Source organism: Ochotona curzoniae, unplaced genomic scaffold (genome assembly GCF_017591425.1).
Source record: "Ochotona curzoniae isolate NIBS_2020 unplaced genomic scaffold, NIBS_Ocur_1.0 contig_908, whole genome shotgun sequence".
Classification (NCBI taxonomy): domain Eukaryota; kingdom Metazoa; phylum Chordata; class Mammalia; order Lagomorpha; family Ochotonidae; genus Ochotona; species Ochotona curzoniae.
This window is the reverse complement of record NW_024466607.1, coordinates 17,646,245-17,664,027: the sequence shown is the minus strand read 5'-3', so window position 1 is coordinate 17,664,027 and position 17,783 is coordinate 17,646,245. Positions and strand designations below refer to the sequence as shown.

The following is a 17,783-nucleotide window of genomic DNA, read 5'->3' as shown; positions in this document are numbered from 1 at the left end:
GGGGTCTGCTGGGAGCGGACGCCTCTGAGTGACACACAGGAACCAGGAACGGGAAGCCTCGCCCTGCTGGAATCCAGGGGCAGGGCTGGAAGTAAAAGGAAAACAAGCCGGGTGTGCTCCAGCTCGGCTCTGGGCTCTCCCTCCCTCGGGAGACGCCAGCAGCTGGTCCAGCCTTCGACGCACATTCCAGAACACCGGCTTTCATAAACACCGCAACTCTCAGCTGTCCCCCGGGGGGCTGTGCCCGGCGAGCCCCCATCATCTCCAAGAATAAATGCTGAAGCCAGTGGCCGTGTGGACCTGAATCACCAGGGAGCCTTCCAGAGAAGGGGACTGACGGGACTGCCACACAGCCTATATAAGCTGAGGGGTGCAGGGCTCAGCACAGAGCACTGCCCCGGCTCCTGCCCGTCCAAGAGGTGCCTTCAGAAGAGCTACCCTCCCGCAGCACCCACCATGTCCCAGGTAAGAAGGGCTGGCACAGCATGTGGGGCAAGGCGGGGGACAGGGAGCTGGCACCGGGGGGGGGGTGCTATTGATGCCAGAGGCTGCCACCATCATCATCTCTGGCAGCTGCAGCAAAGTGGGGTGCTTTACTGTGCCAGTGGGGAGCCAGGGCTCAGGGGGACCACTCCAGGTTTCACTTGACCCAGGGAAAACCCTGTTCAACCTGGCCATGGCAGGGATCCATGATGTTGTGCCCGTGTGTGTGTACCACTCACAGTATTGGGTGGCGTACATTTCTGATATAGTTCCTGTGGCCGCACAGAGTGTGTGTGTGTGTGTGTGTGTGTGTGTGTGTGTGCGCGCGCGCGCGCGCGTGCTGGGAGCCCAGGCTGAAAGAGGGAATCCTTGCACCTGCCCCAGGCTTAGGAAAGAATAGTCTAAGACTCCCAGGCGCCTGGGGCTGAGAGGGTGGATAAACCATGAGCCTGGGTGTTCCCAGCAGCAGGGTGACTGACAGGCCAGCCTGCCAAGGGACAGGGCTGGCCCTGTTGCCTACCCCTATCACAGGTGGGCGACACTCCCTTCCTGTAACTAAACACATAAAGTAGCCCTTGGTAATTTATAGGGGTGGGGCTGGGTATGTCCTAAGCTCCTTCCCCCCCCCCCCCGTGTACCCCACCTACCTGCCACCAGTGAGTAAGTCTTGGTACTTCCCAGGCTGTTCAGGCCTGCTCCGCCTGGAAGGCCTAGGCCCTTTCCCCTTGGTCCCTGTGTTAGTTCTGAGCTTGGCCAAGCACACAGAGCAGGGCTCAGCTACAGCCCCCACTGCCCCCACAAGCCGCCCCCACCCCCCTCACCCCACCGTGGTAGGGTAGAGGTGGACATAGGGTAGAGGTGGACGCACAAGTCAGACTGAGAGAGCCAGAAGGCAAGGGGCAGGGAGGTAGAGTCCTAAGGGCTTCCTGGAAGAAGAACAATGAGACTTCAGTTGAAGGCAAGAACGAGATCTATGCCCTCAAGCTGTGAGTTCTAAGATGAGGTTCTGGACTCCCCCAGGCTGACGCTCAGGAGACCCCCATCAAGAAAAAGCGGCCCCCTGTGAAGGAGGAAGACCTAAAGGGGGCCCGAGGTAACCTGGCCAAGAACCAAGAGATCAAATCCAAGACCTACCAAGTCATGCGAGAGTGTGGTAAGTGTCAGGGGCGAGGGAATGAAGGCCAGTGGGGGATGTGTAGGTGTATGTCCATGGTCAAGGGCCAGGCTCGGGTAAGGCTCCTGACTCTGCTTCCTCCCCACAGAGCAAGCCGGCTCAGCCGCCCCGTCCGTGTTCAGCCGTGCCCGCACTGGGACCGAGACGGTCTTCGAGAAGCCCAAGGATGCACCTGCCAAGAGTGTCTTCGGCTGAGAGGTGCCCCCCCCAGCCCCCACTCCCAACTCTGCCACCGCGAACGTCTCGACGCAAGAGTCTTGCCTAAGGACTCTGCAGCATGCCAGCGTGCTCTGCCCACCTGCGGGCTCCCTGCCTCCATCACCCTGGCCCTCCGCACCCTGCAAACACCAATAAAGAGGGTGCCCCGAGAGGCCCTGGCACCGCCAGAGTGTTGTTTGGTTGTTGGCCAGGGCCACTGTTCATCAGGGGCTGGGGTGGAGCCTGGCAGTGTTCTCTTTGCCCTTTCTGTCCCAAGAGGGCAACCCAGGAACTGGTATGGCCACTGCCACAGACCAGGAAGAACCTTAAACTTGAAGACCTGTTGCTGACTTCTGGTCTGTCTTCAGGCCAGTGTCTTCCATTTCTGAGCTCAGTTTTCCTTTCCAGTGTGGGGAGGCGGTGTTGAGCGGGAGCCTGGGTCGTAGAACAGGGCCCACCTCTCCCCGTGCCTACCATGGAGAGGCTCCCCAGAGCCCCAGGACTCTAGAGAGTCCAGGGACCTCGGAGTCATCCCGACCTCACCCCTGCACCTCTAGTCTGGCTGCTGACCAGCAGTGGAAAGTCCCCAGAGCCCCTGTCTGCTGCCACCCACGCTGCTTGGAGCAGGCGGGACAGCACTAAGCCCTGATCCTTTGAGACTTTTCCCTTCTCAAACCTAGGTCCCCTGTGTGGCCTAGAGCTGGCTCATCCGGGAGCCCCGAGGGGGTCTGCTTAGCTGTGTCAGCAAGGTCACAGGTGGACTGAGAGTGGCTCCTTTCGGGGCTTTGCTTGCAGAGCCCAACCCAGGGCTGTCTCCTGCCAGTAGTCTCCTTCTGTCCCCCAGGCAGGTAGAGCTGGGTGCTCAGAGCCTTTCCCACAGTCCCAAACAGCCTGAACTCCTTATATAGCTCTGGCTCCAGGCCTGGCCCAATGCTCTGCTCCCGGAGAGCAGACATTCAATGGGACTAGGGCCCTGGAGGGAGATGGCACTTCGCCTAGGTGCTAAAAGGCTGTGCTCTCCCAGTCTCTGGGTGCACAAATGGAGGTGTGCCTAGGGGATCTAAGGAAAGGAAGGATTTCCCTGCAGCCCAGGCACCCAGCACCCGGCTTTGCGGGCCTGGAGAACCACCCCTGGCTCTCTTGGGTCTGCTGGCCCTGAGCTGTCCTTCCTGACCTTGGTCTTGGCCCTTGACTGCTGGCTCAGAAACTGACTTCCTGAGCCTGGCATCCAGAGCACCTGGCGTTTATTTATCTTCGAGCCACTTGTGAAAGCTGCATTGCAACTGTGCTGAAGGCCACTCTGGGGGTGTCCCCAGGAAGCCCAGCCCCAGCTCTTGGGCACCACTCCCAGGGGTCTGGGTTGCAGGCAGTGTCACAGACTGATTGACATGGTCATTGGCTGGTATGACCTCCACACAGGCCACCTGTGTGCACACACCACCGTGGCCAGCCCCCTGGGATACCTCATACTTCACACTGTTCACACTCTCCTGGGCTCTTCTGTCTGAATACCCCAGGGCCCCAGGATGTGGCATCTTTGAGACTCCTGGTTTGTGTTTTCAAGTGGGTCCTGGCTGTGGTTGAACCTGGAACCCTGACTGAATTGTGTTGGGAGAGAGGGGTCTCCTGGGCCCAGTACCCTCACTCCAGGGAAAGGGCATATCCTTCACATCCTGGGGCCTGGTAGACCTTGTCCACCCAGTACCTGCACAGACCCCTCCCCTCAGCACCTGGCCACCAGGGCACCCCTCCTGCTGGAAGCCAACAGGATGCCCCCTGCCAGACCAAGTCTTTCTTGCCATTCCTTCTTTCCCTCCTCAGCTGGAATTTAGGAGAGGAGGTATGGTTTTGGCACCATCCTGCCTCCCTGGTTCGCCAGGAGGTTCCAGTGAATCACTGTCACCCTTGGGTGCCGTGCAGGTGTCAAGCAGAGAACCATGGCACCTCTGGGAATGTTTGGGACCTTTGAGAGGGGACACCAACACCTGCCTTCAGCCCAGGTCTCCCTTTCCCATTCATCCATGCCTCTGCCCCCAGCCAGGGTCAAGGGGACACTCGGCATGCACCTGCTGACCTGCGGCCACTGTAGGTCCTTGGCTTGGGGTTCTGGCTTTCCCATAACTTGCGTCTGCAGGGGCGGGCCTGGGAACAAGTTACTGATTCACTCCCCACTTGCTCTTGAGGGCAGGAGCAACCCGGCAGACTCCGGAGTCGACATGGAGACCCCAGCGCGTGTATGTACTTGGGTCCTTGTGCTGAGCCTGCTCTTGCTGCATGCAGGCCTCCAGACGGCCACCGTCCCCCATGAGGTAGCAGCCACCCTCCCCCCGGGGTTCCTGTGTGTGAGCTGGGGAGCTGGGAGGGGTTGGGTGGAGCAGGGTTGAGGGGATAGTGTGTCTGAGGAGTTGGGGGAACACTAGTGTGCAGGCAGGACAGAGTGTGCAGAGATGGGGCTGCCACCTGCCCCTGGCACTGCCACACCACTGGGCCCTATCGCCAGGCCTTCTACAGGTGTCCCCTCCTCCCAGGCTGTGTGAGCCTGTCTCAGAGAGGCAGAAATGCAGCCTAGTAATTGGTCCTTGAAGCCAGCAGGGGCAGGGCGGCTAAGGTATCCTCTTGCTGCACCCAGGCTGTGTGAGGCCAACCACGCGTGGTGCAGTGGTGAGGCAGGGGTGGGGCCTGCCCAGGCCCTTGGTGGGCATATCCCGAGTCAGGGTCTGACACAACGGCCCAGGCCACGGCAGATCCACGTCCACGTAGGCATCTCTATCAACTTCAGCTTGAGGTCTCAGTCAGTGATTCGGTCGGCTGGGGCAGGGTGGGGCCCAGGGTTGAAGCTGGCTGGAAGTCTTGTTCCAGCCGAGAGTGGCTGAAGCTGTCCACCCCATTCCCAACCCCCTCCTCCCACTCCTGTGTTGTGCGTTGATCAGAGCGGCGGCATCGACATCTACAGCCTCACCGTGCACTCGGAGGTCTCAGCACGCTTTGCCCGCACCGTGATCACCAGCCGTGTGGTCAACAGGGCCGAAACGGTGCAGGAGGCCGCCTTCCAGATAGAGCTGCCCAGGAAGGCCTTCATCACCAACTTCTCCATGTACGTGTCTCCTGCCTGCACCTCGCATTCTGCACCTGCCCACCCCACCTGACCCTCTTCCAGAGGGGACGGCTGCTGAGACACTCTTCTGCGGTCACCTGGGCCCCACAGGAGTGAGGGTTTTCCCACGGGCCTTGTCATCTTCACTGCTGACTGCGTCCTCACCCATTCCTCCCACTGTCACCTTTGGGTGCCATCCAGGTGTCAAACAGAGAACCATGGCGCCTCTATGTCCTTGCCTTTGAGGAGCACAAATGGGTTTGGGGGCGCTGTCCTGAGATCAGAGCCAGACAGGATGGAATCACCCCAGAGCTGATCCCAGCTTGGAGTACCGGAAATGGTTACCTTGCGGGAGGGGCATCTCTGCCTTGTCGTGACCCTGAACTGGGATAACGCGGTGCAGGCTGTGTACTGCTCCGGTCCCCTCAAGTGCCCCTGGGTGGCTGTGGAGTCTGTGAACCAGGCTGAACCTTGCTCTCTGCTGTCCCCACCTACCTGTCCAGTCTCAGTTTTGCAATGTTTGCCAGGCACAGTAGGATGCCTCTGCCCCCAGGGCCTCTGCCCCTGGCTCCCAGGAGGGGCTGCTCTCAGAACCAGGGAGGGCTATGAATGGGACCCCTAAATTCCCCTGGAGCAGCCAGGAAATGGAGCACAGGATCTGGGGCTGGTTCTTCCCTCTCTCCCTGCCTACCCCACCCCCACCCCAAGGTAGCTCTCACTTTCCTAAGCCCTAGGCCTGTGCCATCCAACCTGCAACGTGGGCCTCATGGCTATGCCAGCTTCTGACCCTGTGCCAAGAGTAGGAGACCTCCTGGCAGGAGGACCTGGGACTGGCCTCAGCTCTCCCTGGCCCTGCTCACTGGCCTGGCCGCGTGTCCCAGCTGGGTGGTGGCAGAGGCTGAGGACTCTCCATGGGGAGGAAGAGCCCAGCTGCCCTGCCCCAGCCTCAGCCCCGCTACACCCCGACTTAGAGGCAGCAGTTGGGTCCTGCATCCCTGGCTGCTCCCTCAGCCTTTCCATCTACCCCAATGGAGCAGCTGTGTAGGCACCTGACATGCCCCCCCCCCCACAACCCTCCTCACTCTTCTAGAAGGTTCTAGAATAGTCACTCTCCGTTCAGAGAAACAGCCTTGTGTTGGGGAGGGGGCAGTTCTTCCGTAGCCCCTCAAGATGCACCAGGAGCCTGTTCACACTGCAGGCATCCATCCGTCCACATCTCTGCTTAGAGATGCCTTGCCTGGTCCCTCTGACACAATACATGTTTACTAATACCGTGCATACACTGCTTAGGCACCCTAAAAGGGTATTGTATACAGTAGGTACATAATAGATGGCAGTGGACCTGGATCACAAAAAGGGTTCAAGTCAGTGTTTAAGAACCACACAATTTCCAGGCAGACTTCCTGGAGAAGGTGGAGCACCAGGGGCCCTTCCCTCCCTTAAGGCTCCTGACAATCCGTTGTCTCCCTCCCACAGGACCATCGATGGCGTGACCTACCCGGGAATCGTGAGGGAGAAGGCTGCGGCCCAGGAGCAGTACAGCGCAGCCAAGGCCAGGGGGGAGAGCGCCAGCCTTGTCAAGTGAGCCAGGGTTGAGGGTGGGGGCCCCAGCCTTGATCTCCCACCCAGCAGCTGCTCCTGGTCCTGGCCTGAAGGGTGGGGGCCGGCCTGATGGCATCCTCTCCCAGGACCACCGAGAGGAAGATGGAGCGGTTTGAGGTATCAGTGAGTGTAGCCGCTGCCTCCAAGGTCACCTTCAAGCTAGTGTATGAGGAACTGCTCAGGCGGCGCCTGGGCGCGTATGAACTGCTGTTCAAGGTGCAGCCACAGCAGCTGGTCCAGCACTTGCAGGTACCCACATGCCCCTTCTTCCAGGCTGGCTGCAGGATGACCTACACCCCTCAGCATCTCCAGAGGCTCTAACCCTGGCAGCATGCACCTGGCCTGGTGACCCCTGTCCCACCTTCTCCCAACAGGTGGACGTTCACATCTTTGAGCCACAGGGTATCAGCTTCCTGGAGACCGAGAGCTCCTTTATGACCAAGGAGTTGGAGGAAGCCCTGATCACCTCGCAGAACGAGACCAAGGTGGGCCAACCATGGCCAGCAGAGATGGCACCCTTACTGCATATACAGGGAGCTGGTCAGTGGGCAGACTCCCTGAGCCGGAGGCCCCGAGGTCAGCCGTGCTCTGCCTGGGCAAAGGGGGGACCCTGACTGAGTGAGAGCAGGTTCTTAGGGGAGGTAGAGAGGAGGAGCCCCCTGGATCATACCCATCCTGCACCCCATCTCTGCCAGCATGAAGCTTCCCTCCCTCCCACGCCCTTTCAGGAAGCCGCAAGCAGCAGCCATAGCCTGAACATTCCCTGGAATGCTAACCATGGCCTGGAATTCGCCCATCTAGCGTGCAGCAGGGATCACGCATGCTGCTGGTCTGGCCTTGTCGCTGCTCCCAGCCTTGGTCCTTCTTGTCCCTTCAGGCTCACATCCAGTTCAGACCCACCCTGTCCCAGCAGCAACAGTCTGGAGGGCTCCTGAACGGCAACTTCATCATCCGCTACGACGTGATCCACACCCCCTCTGGCGGCTCCATTCAGGTGTGTGGACTCCAGGCAGGCGAGGGACAGGATGAGCTGGAAATCTGTTCACTCTCAAGGACCTGAGCTTAAAGTGTTCTAGAGTGGGAGGAAAAAGAACGCACCTGCTTAGCCTAGATGAACCTCAGGCAGGTCAGATGTCTTTTGGACAGAGAAGGCAAGTTGCCTTCTTCACCTTGGCCACCAGGAGGCTCCCTGCTCAGCTTGGTCCTCAAATGCAGTAGCTTTTGTGACAAGCATTTTCGACATTGTAACAACCTTCACTCTTCCCTTTTGAAGCCTCTTCCTCCTTTTAGTGCATCTCCAGTTTATTATGTCTGAACATTTTAGGATCAGCTGCCTCAACCACTCAGACACCTAGGAGGTGACGTTACAAGAGAGGGGTTGGGATGAGGCTACAAGATCTCCAGGATTTAGGGGACTTGGGGGTGGGTGGGGAAGAGGCAGTGAAACAAGGAGACCAGGAGACCAAGGGTTTGGGATGAGTGGCTGGGAGGAGGGGCCGGCAGGGCAGGACCATGACTCTGATTGCTGAGCTTCTCTCTGACTACAGATCGAGAACGGCTATTTTGTGCACCACTTTGCACCTGATGGCCTTCCTGCGTTGTCCAAGAACGTGATCTTTGTCATCGACAGCAGTGGCTCTATGTTAGGCAGGAAAATTGAGCAGGTGAATCCCTTGGGCCATGTGTTGGGGGTGGCAGGGAGGAATGGGGTGGGCCCAGGATGCTCACAGCCATAGGGACTGCATCTGCCCCTTGAGTGTGTACCATGTTCCCACCCTAGCTGGAGAAGCCAACCCAAGCCACCCACCCTATTTTCCTGCCTTCCCCCAACCCCTCATCCCTTGGGCAGACCCAAGAAGCCCTAATCAAGATCCTAGATGACCTCAGCACCAAAGACCGGTTCAACCTCATCGTCTTCAACCGGGTAGCCTGGCTGTGGAAGCCGAGGCTGCTGCAGGCCTCAGTTGAGAACGTGAGGAAAGCCAAGAGCTATACAGCCAGCATTGTGGCCCAGGGAGGTGGGTGCCTCCACTGCTGCTTTGCAAGAGGGGGCTCCCAGGACCCCTACCAGGATCCCCCCAACCCTGAATGTGCGTGTCCTCCCCTCCCCCACCACCACAATCAGGGACCAACATCAATGAGGCCATGCTGAAGGCTGTGCAACTGCTGGACAGCGAGCGGGCTGAGCTGCACCCAAGGAGCGTCTCCCTCATGATCCTGCTCACCGATGGGGATCCCACGGAGGGTGAGGGCAGCAGCTAGGACAGGGGACAGGGCCAGATGAGAAGTGGCCCTTGAGCCAATCCATGTTCCTCCTCCTCCTCTCCACCCCTGCATATCCAGGAGTGACCAATCTTGAAATGATCCAGAGGAACGTCCGGGAAGCCATTGGCGGCCACTACAGCCTCTTCTGCCTGGGCTTTGGCTTTGATGTCCACTACTCATTCCTGGAAAAGCTGGCACTGGATAATGGTGGCCTGGCCAGGCGCATCTATGAGGACTCTGATGCTGCCCTGCAGCTGCAGGTGCCCCTGTGTCCTGGGCAGGCTGCCCTCACCTGCACCCCAGCTGGGCCTTGGTGACCACCCCTCCCCTTCTCCCTGCAGGACTTCTACCAGGAGGTGGCCCAACCGCTGCTGATGTCTGTGAGCTTTGAGTACTTAAGCAACGCTGTGGAGGAGGTGACACAGGATAACTTCCAGTTCCACTTCATGGGCTCTGAGATGGTGGTGGCCGGGAAGCTGCGGCCCCAGAGCCCTGCCGTGCTGTCGGCCAAAGTCAGTGGGCAAGGGGTAAGCAAGGAGGCAGGCACCTGCGGCAGCCTCCACCATTGTAGCCAATCAAGTTTCTCCGGCAATACTGGGAGGGGCCCGGCCTGAGGCAGGCAACAGGTGCTCACAATTCCCACCCTGGTGGGGCCCTGTCTGCAGCAATCAGAGAACATCACCTTCTACGTGGAGTCCGGCACGGCCGAGCAGGAGGAGGCGTTGCGGGGCCGCCAGTATGTCTTTGGCAGCTTCATGGAGAGACTCTGGGCCTACCTGACCATCGAGCAGCTGCTGGAACAGATGTGAGTAACAACCCAACCTTGCAGAAGGCAGCCCCTTCACTTCCCAAGCCTCCTGCTAGCAGGAAGTCTCCTTGCCATGGGGCAGGCACAGGACTCAGGGTCCTATCTGAGGGACGCCCTGCCCCAGGAAAGGTGGCATGGGAGGGACAGTGTGTCCAGTACCCAGTAACTTCCTGTGTACTACCATCCTCAACTTACAGTGTCTCTGCGCCCAAGGCCGAGCAGCAGGCCCTCGAGTCCCGAGCTCGAAACCTGTCACTCAACTACAACTTTGTCACTCCTTTCACGGCCATGGTGGTCACCAAACCTGAAGGCCAGGAGCAGTCTCAAGTTGTTGAGAAGCCCACGGAGGAGGGTGGGTGGGAGCATGGGGTGCTAGCATGTAGACTTGTGTTCCCCTCTATAGCCTGACTAAGACAGCCCAACCCAGCCCGTCATGGACTCCCAGGACCCCACCCACCCACCCACCCCAGGAAACTCACTTCACAGAGGCAACCCCAGGTCTTAGCTCCCCAGGTTACTGGGCCTGCATAGTTTGGGGAGGGAAGACTCAGACCCCCCCCCCTTGTTGTTCATTTGTTCATTCATTCATTCATCGTCCACCCCACATTGTTTCCCACAGAGAAGAAGCACAGTGCTGCTCATCCAGGAAGTACGGACTCCGCGTCCTCAGAGACTGGCTGGGTGGGGTCCCCTGAGCAGAACCCAGTCCACATTCCCATGGGACCTGCTCATCACCGGCTGTGGCTCAGGCTCCATCCCCACCCACCTGAGGCCCTGGAAAGGTGGGCCCAAGAAGCCAATTCAGATTTCACTTGACTTCCAGGTTTTGCTTTATCCAAAGTTCACCGCAAAGGCCGCAAACACTACAACCCAACAGGTGTGAAGGAGGGTACAGGGGTGGAGAGGGGCAGTGCCCTTGTGTGTAGACAGGGAGTGCTTTGCCTAGCTTACCTGGCTGCTGGCAGGCTGGTGCTCAAGTTCAGGTACGTCTGATTGGCCAGCAGTTCTGCACAATACCATCCTTTCCACAGAAGAAACAAGATGGCTGTGGTAGTCGCAGAGAGGAAGGGTGACATCTGCAGGGTGGAGTTGTGGGGTTGGAACCACTGTTGGACCAGTACTGATTGACTCCTGGCTGGTGGGAGAGGTGGGGGAAGAGGAGTGCCCCATTCCTGGTATAGGGTCCTTGACTCTGCCATTGAGAAGAATACTTGGTTTTCTAAAACCACAGGTTCTAGGGTCAAAATGAGTTCCCAGTTCGGAGTGTATGGTTCTCCAGCCAGATTCAGACGCCCTCATCCTCAAGGTCCTCGTCAGTTTTCTTACGGTGGTCCTCATCCTACTTACGGCGGTCCTCATCCTACTTACGGTGGTCCTCATCCTACTTACGGTGGTCCTCATCCTGCTTACGGTGGTCCTCATCCTGCTTACGGCGGTCCTCATCCTACTTATGAATCTTTTCTTCCTGATTCTGTGCTTGACCTCTTCGACACTAAGAACCTGCCAAGGCTGCCAAAATGGAGGCTCTGTAAGCCACTTCCTACCCTCTGAGGGCCTGGGTTCTGCCACAAGGGTAGGTGAGGGTGAGCACCAGGCTCAGGGATGGACACCAGGAGAGCTGTCCTGGTCAGAGCAGAATCATCTCGGTGCATGGTCATCTCTTTTAAAAAAAATATTTATTTATTTTTATTGGAAAGTTAGATATATAGAGAGGAGGATCTTCTGTCCAATGATTCACTCCCAAAATGGCTGCAACAGCTGGAGCTGAGCTGAATCGGAGCTAGGAACTAGGCTCCAGCGCAGTGGACTAGTGGCTATAAAGTCCTTACCTTGCACCTGCTGGGATCCCATATGGGTGCTGTTTGTATCCTGGCTGCCCTGCTTCCCATCCAGCTCCCTGCTTGTGGCGAGAACGCAGCGGAGGACAGCACAAACCCTTGGGACCCTGCACCTATGTGGGAGACCCAGAAAAAGCTCCTGGCTTCGGATCAGAGCTTAGCTCTGGCCATTGCTTCCACTTGGGGAGTGAACCAGCGGACGGGAAGAACTTTCTGTTTCTCCTGTCTGTAAATCTGCCTTTCCAATATAAATAAAATAAATCTTTAAAAAAAAATAGGGTGGTACAGAGAGGGGAGACAGATCCCATCCATTCATTCCCCTGATGGCCGCAATGGACTGGGCCAGGAACTTCCTCCACGTCTCCCACATGCATGGCAGTGGGCCATCCTCCACTGCTTTCTTAGGAGCATCAGCAGAAAGAGAACAGTCAGGGACTCAAATTGGCACTTCAGTCTGGCCAGTGCAGGTGACAGCTTAGCTCCAGGACCCCTCTTGGTGAACGGTTAGGGAATGGGAGCAGGGATAGGAGCGCAGCACTTCCCAGGGGGCAGTCCTCACCTACCTAGCTTACTGCCAGCCAACCCCTCGCCTTGTCCTTGGTGCCGGATCTCAACTTTGGGAGGAAAGGATCAGGTCAGAAGCCTTGACAAGCAGCCTGCCTATGCTGCTGTGCAGGGGGGACGTGGAAAAGGTGGGGGACTGGTTGAGAATGGCCATTAGAAACCTCTCCCCTGATGGTTTACAGGTTGCAGGCAGCCTTGCTCCAAGCAGGCCTCCTGTTTCACTGAATAGGCTGCAATGCACTCTGGAGACGGAGTTGTGATAGAAACCTTTAGAAAGGCTTATGATGGAACTTTCTAGAAAGGGAAGGTTTCCTCTACCCCCAAAGCCCAGCAGTGTTCTCTCAAGCTATCTCTACCCCGTAATTGTGAACTCAGACTTAGCTGCAGAACCAGGCTGGCACCTCATTTCCCTTCCACTACTGGAAGATCTCCTACTGTGTGACAAGAAGACAGGCTCTTAAAAAAAAAGATTTATTTTTTATTTTTATTGGAAAAGCAGATTTACAGAGAGAAGGAGAGACAGAGAAAAAGATCTTCCATCCACTCTTTCACTCCCCAAATGGCCACAGCGACCGGAGCTGAGCTGATCTAAAGCCAGGAGCATGGAGCCTCTTCTAGGTCCCAAGGTGCAGTGTCCCAAGGCTTTGGACCACCCTCCACTGCTTTCCCAGGTCACAAGCAGGGAGCTGAATTCAAAATCTAACAGCTAGGACATGAACTGGTGACTGTATGGGATGTTGGCCCTTGAAGGTGGAGGATTTGTCAGTTGAACCAATATGCTGGCTCTTCTAGGATGGGAGGAGGGGCCAGCTGTAGGGCATGCTCCCTGCTGAGTCCTCTCCACCCTCCTGTTCTGCTCCCAGACACGCCTACACCTGTGGCTGCTTCAGTGCCTTTCATCCCTTCAGCTACCAGGTTAACCAAAGTGGTTGAAATGGACACGGAAGACCAAGGTACCAGAGCCCCTAGAATGGCTTCTTCTTCTAGTGCTGAGAGCCTGCCATCCAGGTTCACTTGGAGAAGGAACCCTGTCACGCCCATCCTGTATACCATCCCTGTCCCCAATAAGGGTCTGTCTACTCCCATCCTTTTTCTTTAGGAAAAACCATGGTTTTTTTCCTTAGGAATCACCATGCCAAATCCAACTTCAGGTAAGGATCCCAGCCTGCCCCCTCCCCATCCTTGCCCTCAGCCTGCCCTGCCTGCCCCAGGAACTGTGCCTTGGCTGTCCCAGCCCCGTCCCAGGCACCTTCCATCTTCCTGCCGGTGCATGGACCTGGTGTGGACCAGCTCTGTGTGGACATCAGAAGCTCCCAGGGACCCATAAACCTCATCTCAGACCCTGACCAAGGTGAGAGGTGCCCATCCAGGTGTGTGCCTAGAGATGCCTGTTTATACCCACACCCACCTGCCACCTCTTAGCACCCCATGGTGGCCAGCAGGCAGAGGTCAGAGTGACCTGAGAGCCAGGGCAGCCGCCCAGGGTCACCAGGAGTGACTGATCCACGTCAGATGAACAAAGGAAGGGCTAAAAACATTCTAGGTGAAGAAATAGTTGCCTGCTCATCACAGGGGTCCTGGAGGGGATGGAGGAGGGGAATGGTGGAGAAGTGAAGTACTGGCTGGAGCTGAGGCAGTGGGCAGGGCAGATGTTGGCACACATGCCTGCCAGCCCGTGGGGCTTCTCCTAGGTCCTTGTGTCCTGAGGGGGACTGGTGGACTAAGTTCCCCTTCCATTACACCCTGACCCAGGCAGCAGAGGGCCAGGCTGATCAAAGACACTCACTGAAGGTTTGTGAGCTTCCTTTCTTGGAGGTCTCAGCCAGGGCTGAGCTCAGGGGCCCCCTACAAAGCCACCCAAAGGCCAGGAGGGAGGAAGGGTGCAGTTATAAGAAGCAGACCCCATGTCAGGGGAATGGCCATCAGGAGATGAGATGGGGGAGGGGAAGACCCACCAGGGGGCCAGGCTATGTGACCTCGTGGCCTTCACAGGGATCAAGGTCACAGGCCAGTATGAGGTGAAGACTGGCTTCTCGTGGGTCAAGGTGATGGTCAAGAATCCTGAGCTGCAGGTTCACGCGACCCCAGAGCATGTGGTGGTAACTCGGAACCGAAGGAGCTCAGAGTACAAGTGGATGAAGACAATGTTTTCTACGTTGCCAAAGTGAGCTCTGGGCCAGGGACCCACCCCCTGCTCCCTAGCTCCCCCACCCCAACCCTCGTTCACCCCATGGGTAGCCCATGGGGCTATGCTGGGCTGGGAAAGGCCAGGGGACTTCGTGGCTGGTCCTGAGTCCTCCACAGGGCCAAGGGTCTGTCCAGGGACTGAGACCATGGCAGCTGGGACCCGCTGCTGCTGCTGCTGCTTGCTCTATGAGACCCTGGGCAGCTCACTCAGTCCCTAGGGGCCTCGGTATTCTCACCAATGATGAAGGATAATCCTCACAGGTCCACTGTTGCGCGGGGTAGGCAAGCACTGGGAGCACCTGCCTGGGGAGCACAGGGTGACAGGAAAGATCCTGAGTACCGTGCACAGTTAGGCCTCATGAAGCTCCAGTGGGGATGGACAAGGCTGACTAGCCCCAATGCTGGTAACTAGCACCCCGCCCAGATCTGAAAGCCACAGGTCATCTCGGACCCTGGCCCTCTGGAGAACACCCCCGGAGCCCTAGCCTCAGCTGCAGCTCACCTTGGTCCCTCCCCTAACCCGGCAGCAGGAGCCCACTTCCACTTGAAACTGGAGGTCATGGAGGGCCCAGAAACACAGAAGTCTCCCCTGGACTCTTAGGCAGCATTGAAACCTTGGCACCTCATCCCTGCTTCAGCCTGGATCTTCCAAGTCAAGTCCAATCAGCAGGATAGTGCAGGGTTAGGGCAGTTGCATTTCAAGTGGCTTCAGAATGGCAGTGTGCATAAAAGGAGCCTAACATCCTAAGAAAGCCAGAAGGGCAAGAATGTTCATGATCCATGTAAGGAAGGAGTGGGGAGAGGCTTACCCTCTCACCCTTAGAATGTGATTGAATATCAAATGGAAGTAGCCCAGAGCACATGTATCCAGGAGCTCCCTGAGTTGCAGAGAGCTTGGTCCTGACAGGAAAGGGGACAGACTGGATGCCATTGCATTCACTTTGGTTGCTTTCTACCCAAGAGGAAGCTGAAGTCAGAGCTTTCAGGGTCTTTCCCTGGAGACCCCCTCCCCACCAACCAAGGCCCATTGTGAATTCCTGGGCCTGGGGAGAACCCCAAACCCACACCCCACCCCACCCCACCTGCTGGGTTTCTCCATAGCCTCAAGATAACCATGGACAGTACGGGGCTCCTGCTGATCAGTGGCCCCCACCGAGTGACCGTTGGCCTGCTGCCCTGGGGTGACCACAAGACGGGCCTCCTGCTGCTGCTCCGCCACACGGACCGCTTCTCCCGCAACGTCCGTGGAACCATCGGTACTCTGCCCCTCCCCTTGCAGCCCAGGCATCCCCAGAGAACCCTCCTGCATGGGAACTCACACCCCCCCTCCCCGCTGCCCCATCGCACTGCCGCATGTCTCCCACACTCTCCCTGCCTTCAGCCCCTGGCTAAGCTGCCCCTTGTGTTGCAGGCCAGTTTTACCCCACTGTGCTCCTGAGTCCTTCCTCTACAAAAGAAAACCAGTGGATCCTGAAGGCGCAGGCTGACGACTATGTTGTCACCAGGTGACAGCACACCCAGGCCATGGAGCTTGACCCAGTGCAAGGCTGGGAGCTAGGCTCTATGGGACCCCGTGCCTGACCTTACCCCAGGACCAGAAGCAGCCCCAGGCCTCATCCAACTCCTGGTAACCCCGTGAAGGACAGTCAGCTCAAGCCACAGGGTTGGCCAAGGGGTAGCAGAAACTGCTCTGGATCTCCTTGGGTAACCCTCTGGGTGACCGGGCCTTGTTGTCCTGTACTGGTGAGAATTCTGGAGGGATCCTGGGACTGACCACTTGTCTGTCTGTCTGTCCATGCATGTGTCCCAGGGAGCACAGGCTGGATTACCAAGAGGGGCCTCCAGGAAAGGAGACAGCCTGCTGGAATGTGCGGCTGTAGCTGCACTACAAGAAGCCCGGCCCCTGGCTCTCTGTCCACCACGTCCACTGCCTGCAGATGTGTGCCACCTGCAGGGCAGGAAGTTCCCATGAGTCACAAATAAAGGAAGCAGTGGGTCCAGGAGTGTGTGGTTCCAGCCGCGTCACAGAGCATTAGAATCTGTCACCCTCAGCCCTCCCGGTCTTGTGGTCAATGAAGCCTATGGATGGCCCTGGTCCAGGCCCTGTGTCACACAAATAAGGAACTAAGAGCCTGGTGCCTGTGGAAGTGGCTGCTGCAGGCTCGGCTGGCCCCCAGGCTAAGGCGGGAGTCCCATCTGCTTCTGGGCAGCCAGACTAGGGAAGCTGGGTGAGAAGGGGGTGGGTTGGTCCTCCACCACTGCTAGGCCTTCCCAAGGGCTTGACCTGGCATGATTTGATTTTCAGTCCTGTGCTTGGTGTCATGGCTGACTTCAGCAAAGATACTCCTCCTGGGGCCCAAAGGAGCTGGAGACCCATGCCGCAGGGAGGCAGCCTGGGGGTCATGGGGTTCCCCGGTGCCAGCTCCTGCCTTGTTTCTGTCTCATGTCAACCTCAGCGACCAAGAGTTAGGGACCTGGAGTTTGCACATCTGCCGAGGCTAGGGCAGGCCAGGTTGCAGCTGGGAGCCAGGCTGACCTAGGACTCCCCTGTAAGGGGTTAGGAACCCAATGGTTTGAGCCTTCACTGCTGCCTGCCAGGGTCTGCAGGAGCAGGGACCCTAATCCAGCAGGACCTCACCTGTGACAGATGTTCAACTTCATCTGGCATTGTCCCTGTCAGGAACTGTACCTCCGACTCTGCTGTTGAGGGTCTCCCCTCTGGCCATGCCCCAAGGTCAGGCTCAGGCCAAGCACACGAGAAAAGCAGACCGGTCCCCCTTTTCCAGCTCCCAAGCTGTGGAGACCACTGAGTCTTTCTACAAGGGTTGTAGGATTGACCAGGGGCAGGAAAGGTGCAATAGCAGGTCTGTTCCAACACAACAACCCCTCACTGCCCTGCTGTCTCTGCCCCACCCCCACCCCAGAGCTAGGAGCACCATGGGCTCACCCTCCGTCTGGCAGGATCTTGCTCCCCATGGCACAGATGGGCACACTGGCCTCAACGCAACCAGCTGGAGTCCCATGTCTGCCCTAGCCAAACCAGACCAAACATGATGGCAAGGCCGGCTGCTTGGGGAGAGGGGGTCCCTTCACAGGGCTGGGTGCTTTCAACCAGCTTAGCCCAGGCCCTGTCATATTTGCCACAGGGCTGTGGGGAGGTCTTTGGGGTAGGAGTGTGTCTTGTGGGGTACCCTCCCAGGAGCAATAACAACCCAGTCCACCAGGTGGCTCCCATATCCACACAGGGGTCTTTATAGTCATAAATATTTCCTTCTGGACAGGAATGGGGAGATGGTTGCTAAGGAAACACAACAGGGAGGGCCTGTAAGCCACTGGAGATGAAGGGAGGACAACTTCGCAGTGACCCATGGCCACGTGCCACTCTGCCTGCATCCATGGCCATCTCGGTCAGATTCCGCCTTCTTCCAGCCATTATGTCTCCTGCAGTGCCTCAAGCAGAGTTCCCCTACTGCCCAGTGTACCCTTAGCCGAGGGACAACAGAGCAGGAGGCCTGTGTGGACACATCTGGCAGTGTCTGGGACCCAGAGAGTGAGAGGGCACACCTCTCT

At 57.8% G+C, this 17,783-nt stretch overlaps 2 protein-coding genes across 2 annotated transcripts in view; both read left to right on the top strand.

Moving 5' to 3' along the window:
* The window catches only part of LOC121165774 (store-operated calcium entry regulator STIMATE), a 39,508-nt gene extending 37,469 nt beyond the window's left edge, over positions 1-2,039 (top strand). The window contains exons 9-10 of the mRNA XM_040994620.1: positions 1,504-1,636; positions 1,746-2,039. Of these exons, the coding sequence (XP_040850554.1) occupies positions 1,504-1,636; positions 1,746-1,852 (240 nt within the window). The 3' untranslated portion in view covers positions 1,853-2,039. The remainder of the gene's footprint in view (positions 1-1,503; positions 1,637-1,745) is intronic.
* Positions 2,040-4,019: 1,980 nt separating this feature from the next.
* Positions 4,020-16,216, top strand: ITIH4 (inter-alpha-trypsin inhibitor heavy chain 4). Its single transcript, XM_040994619.1, has 23 exons — positions 4,020-4,164; positions 4,786-4,949; positions 6,426-6,530; positions 6,638-6,800; positions 6,926-7,036; positions 7,429-7,545; positions 8,099-8,215; positions 8,401-8,569; positions 8,677-8,796; positions 8,895-9,076; positions 9,158-9,343; positions 9,482-9,621; positions 9,822-9,976; positions 10,244-10,273; positions 10,448-10,501; positions 10,856-11,152; positions 12,890-12,979; positions 13,151-13,177; positions 13,261-13,377; positions 14,019-14,190; positions 15,315-15,469; positions 15,625-15,718; positions 16,024-16,216. The coding sequence occupies exons 1-23, from the start codon at positions 4,072-4,074 to the stop codon at positions 16,091-16,093; spliced, it is 2,928 nt and encodes a 975-aa protein (XP_040850553.1). The 5' UTR covers positions 4,020-4,071; the 3' UTR covers positions 16,094-16,216.
* Positions 16,217-17,783: the final 1,567 nt, after the last annotated feature.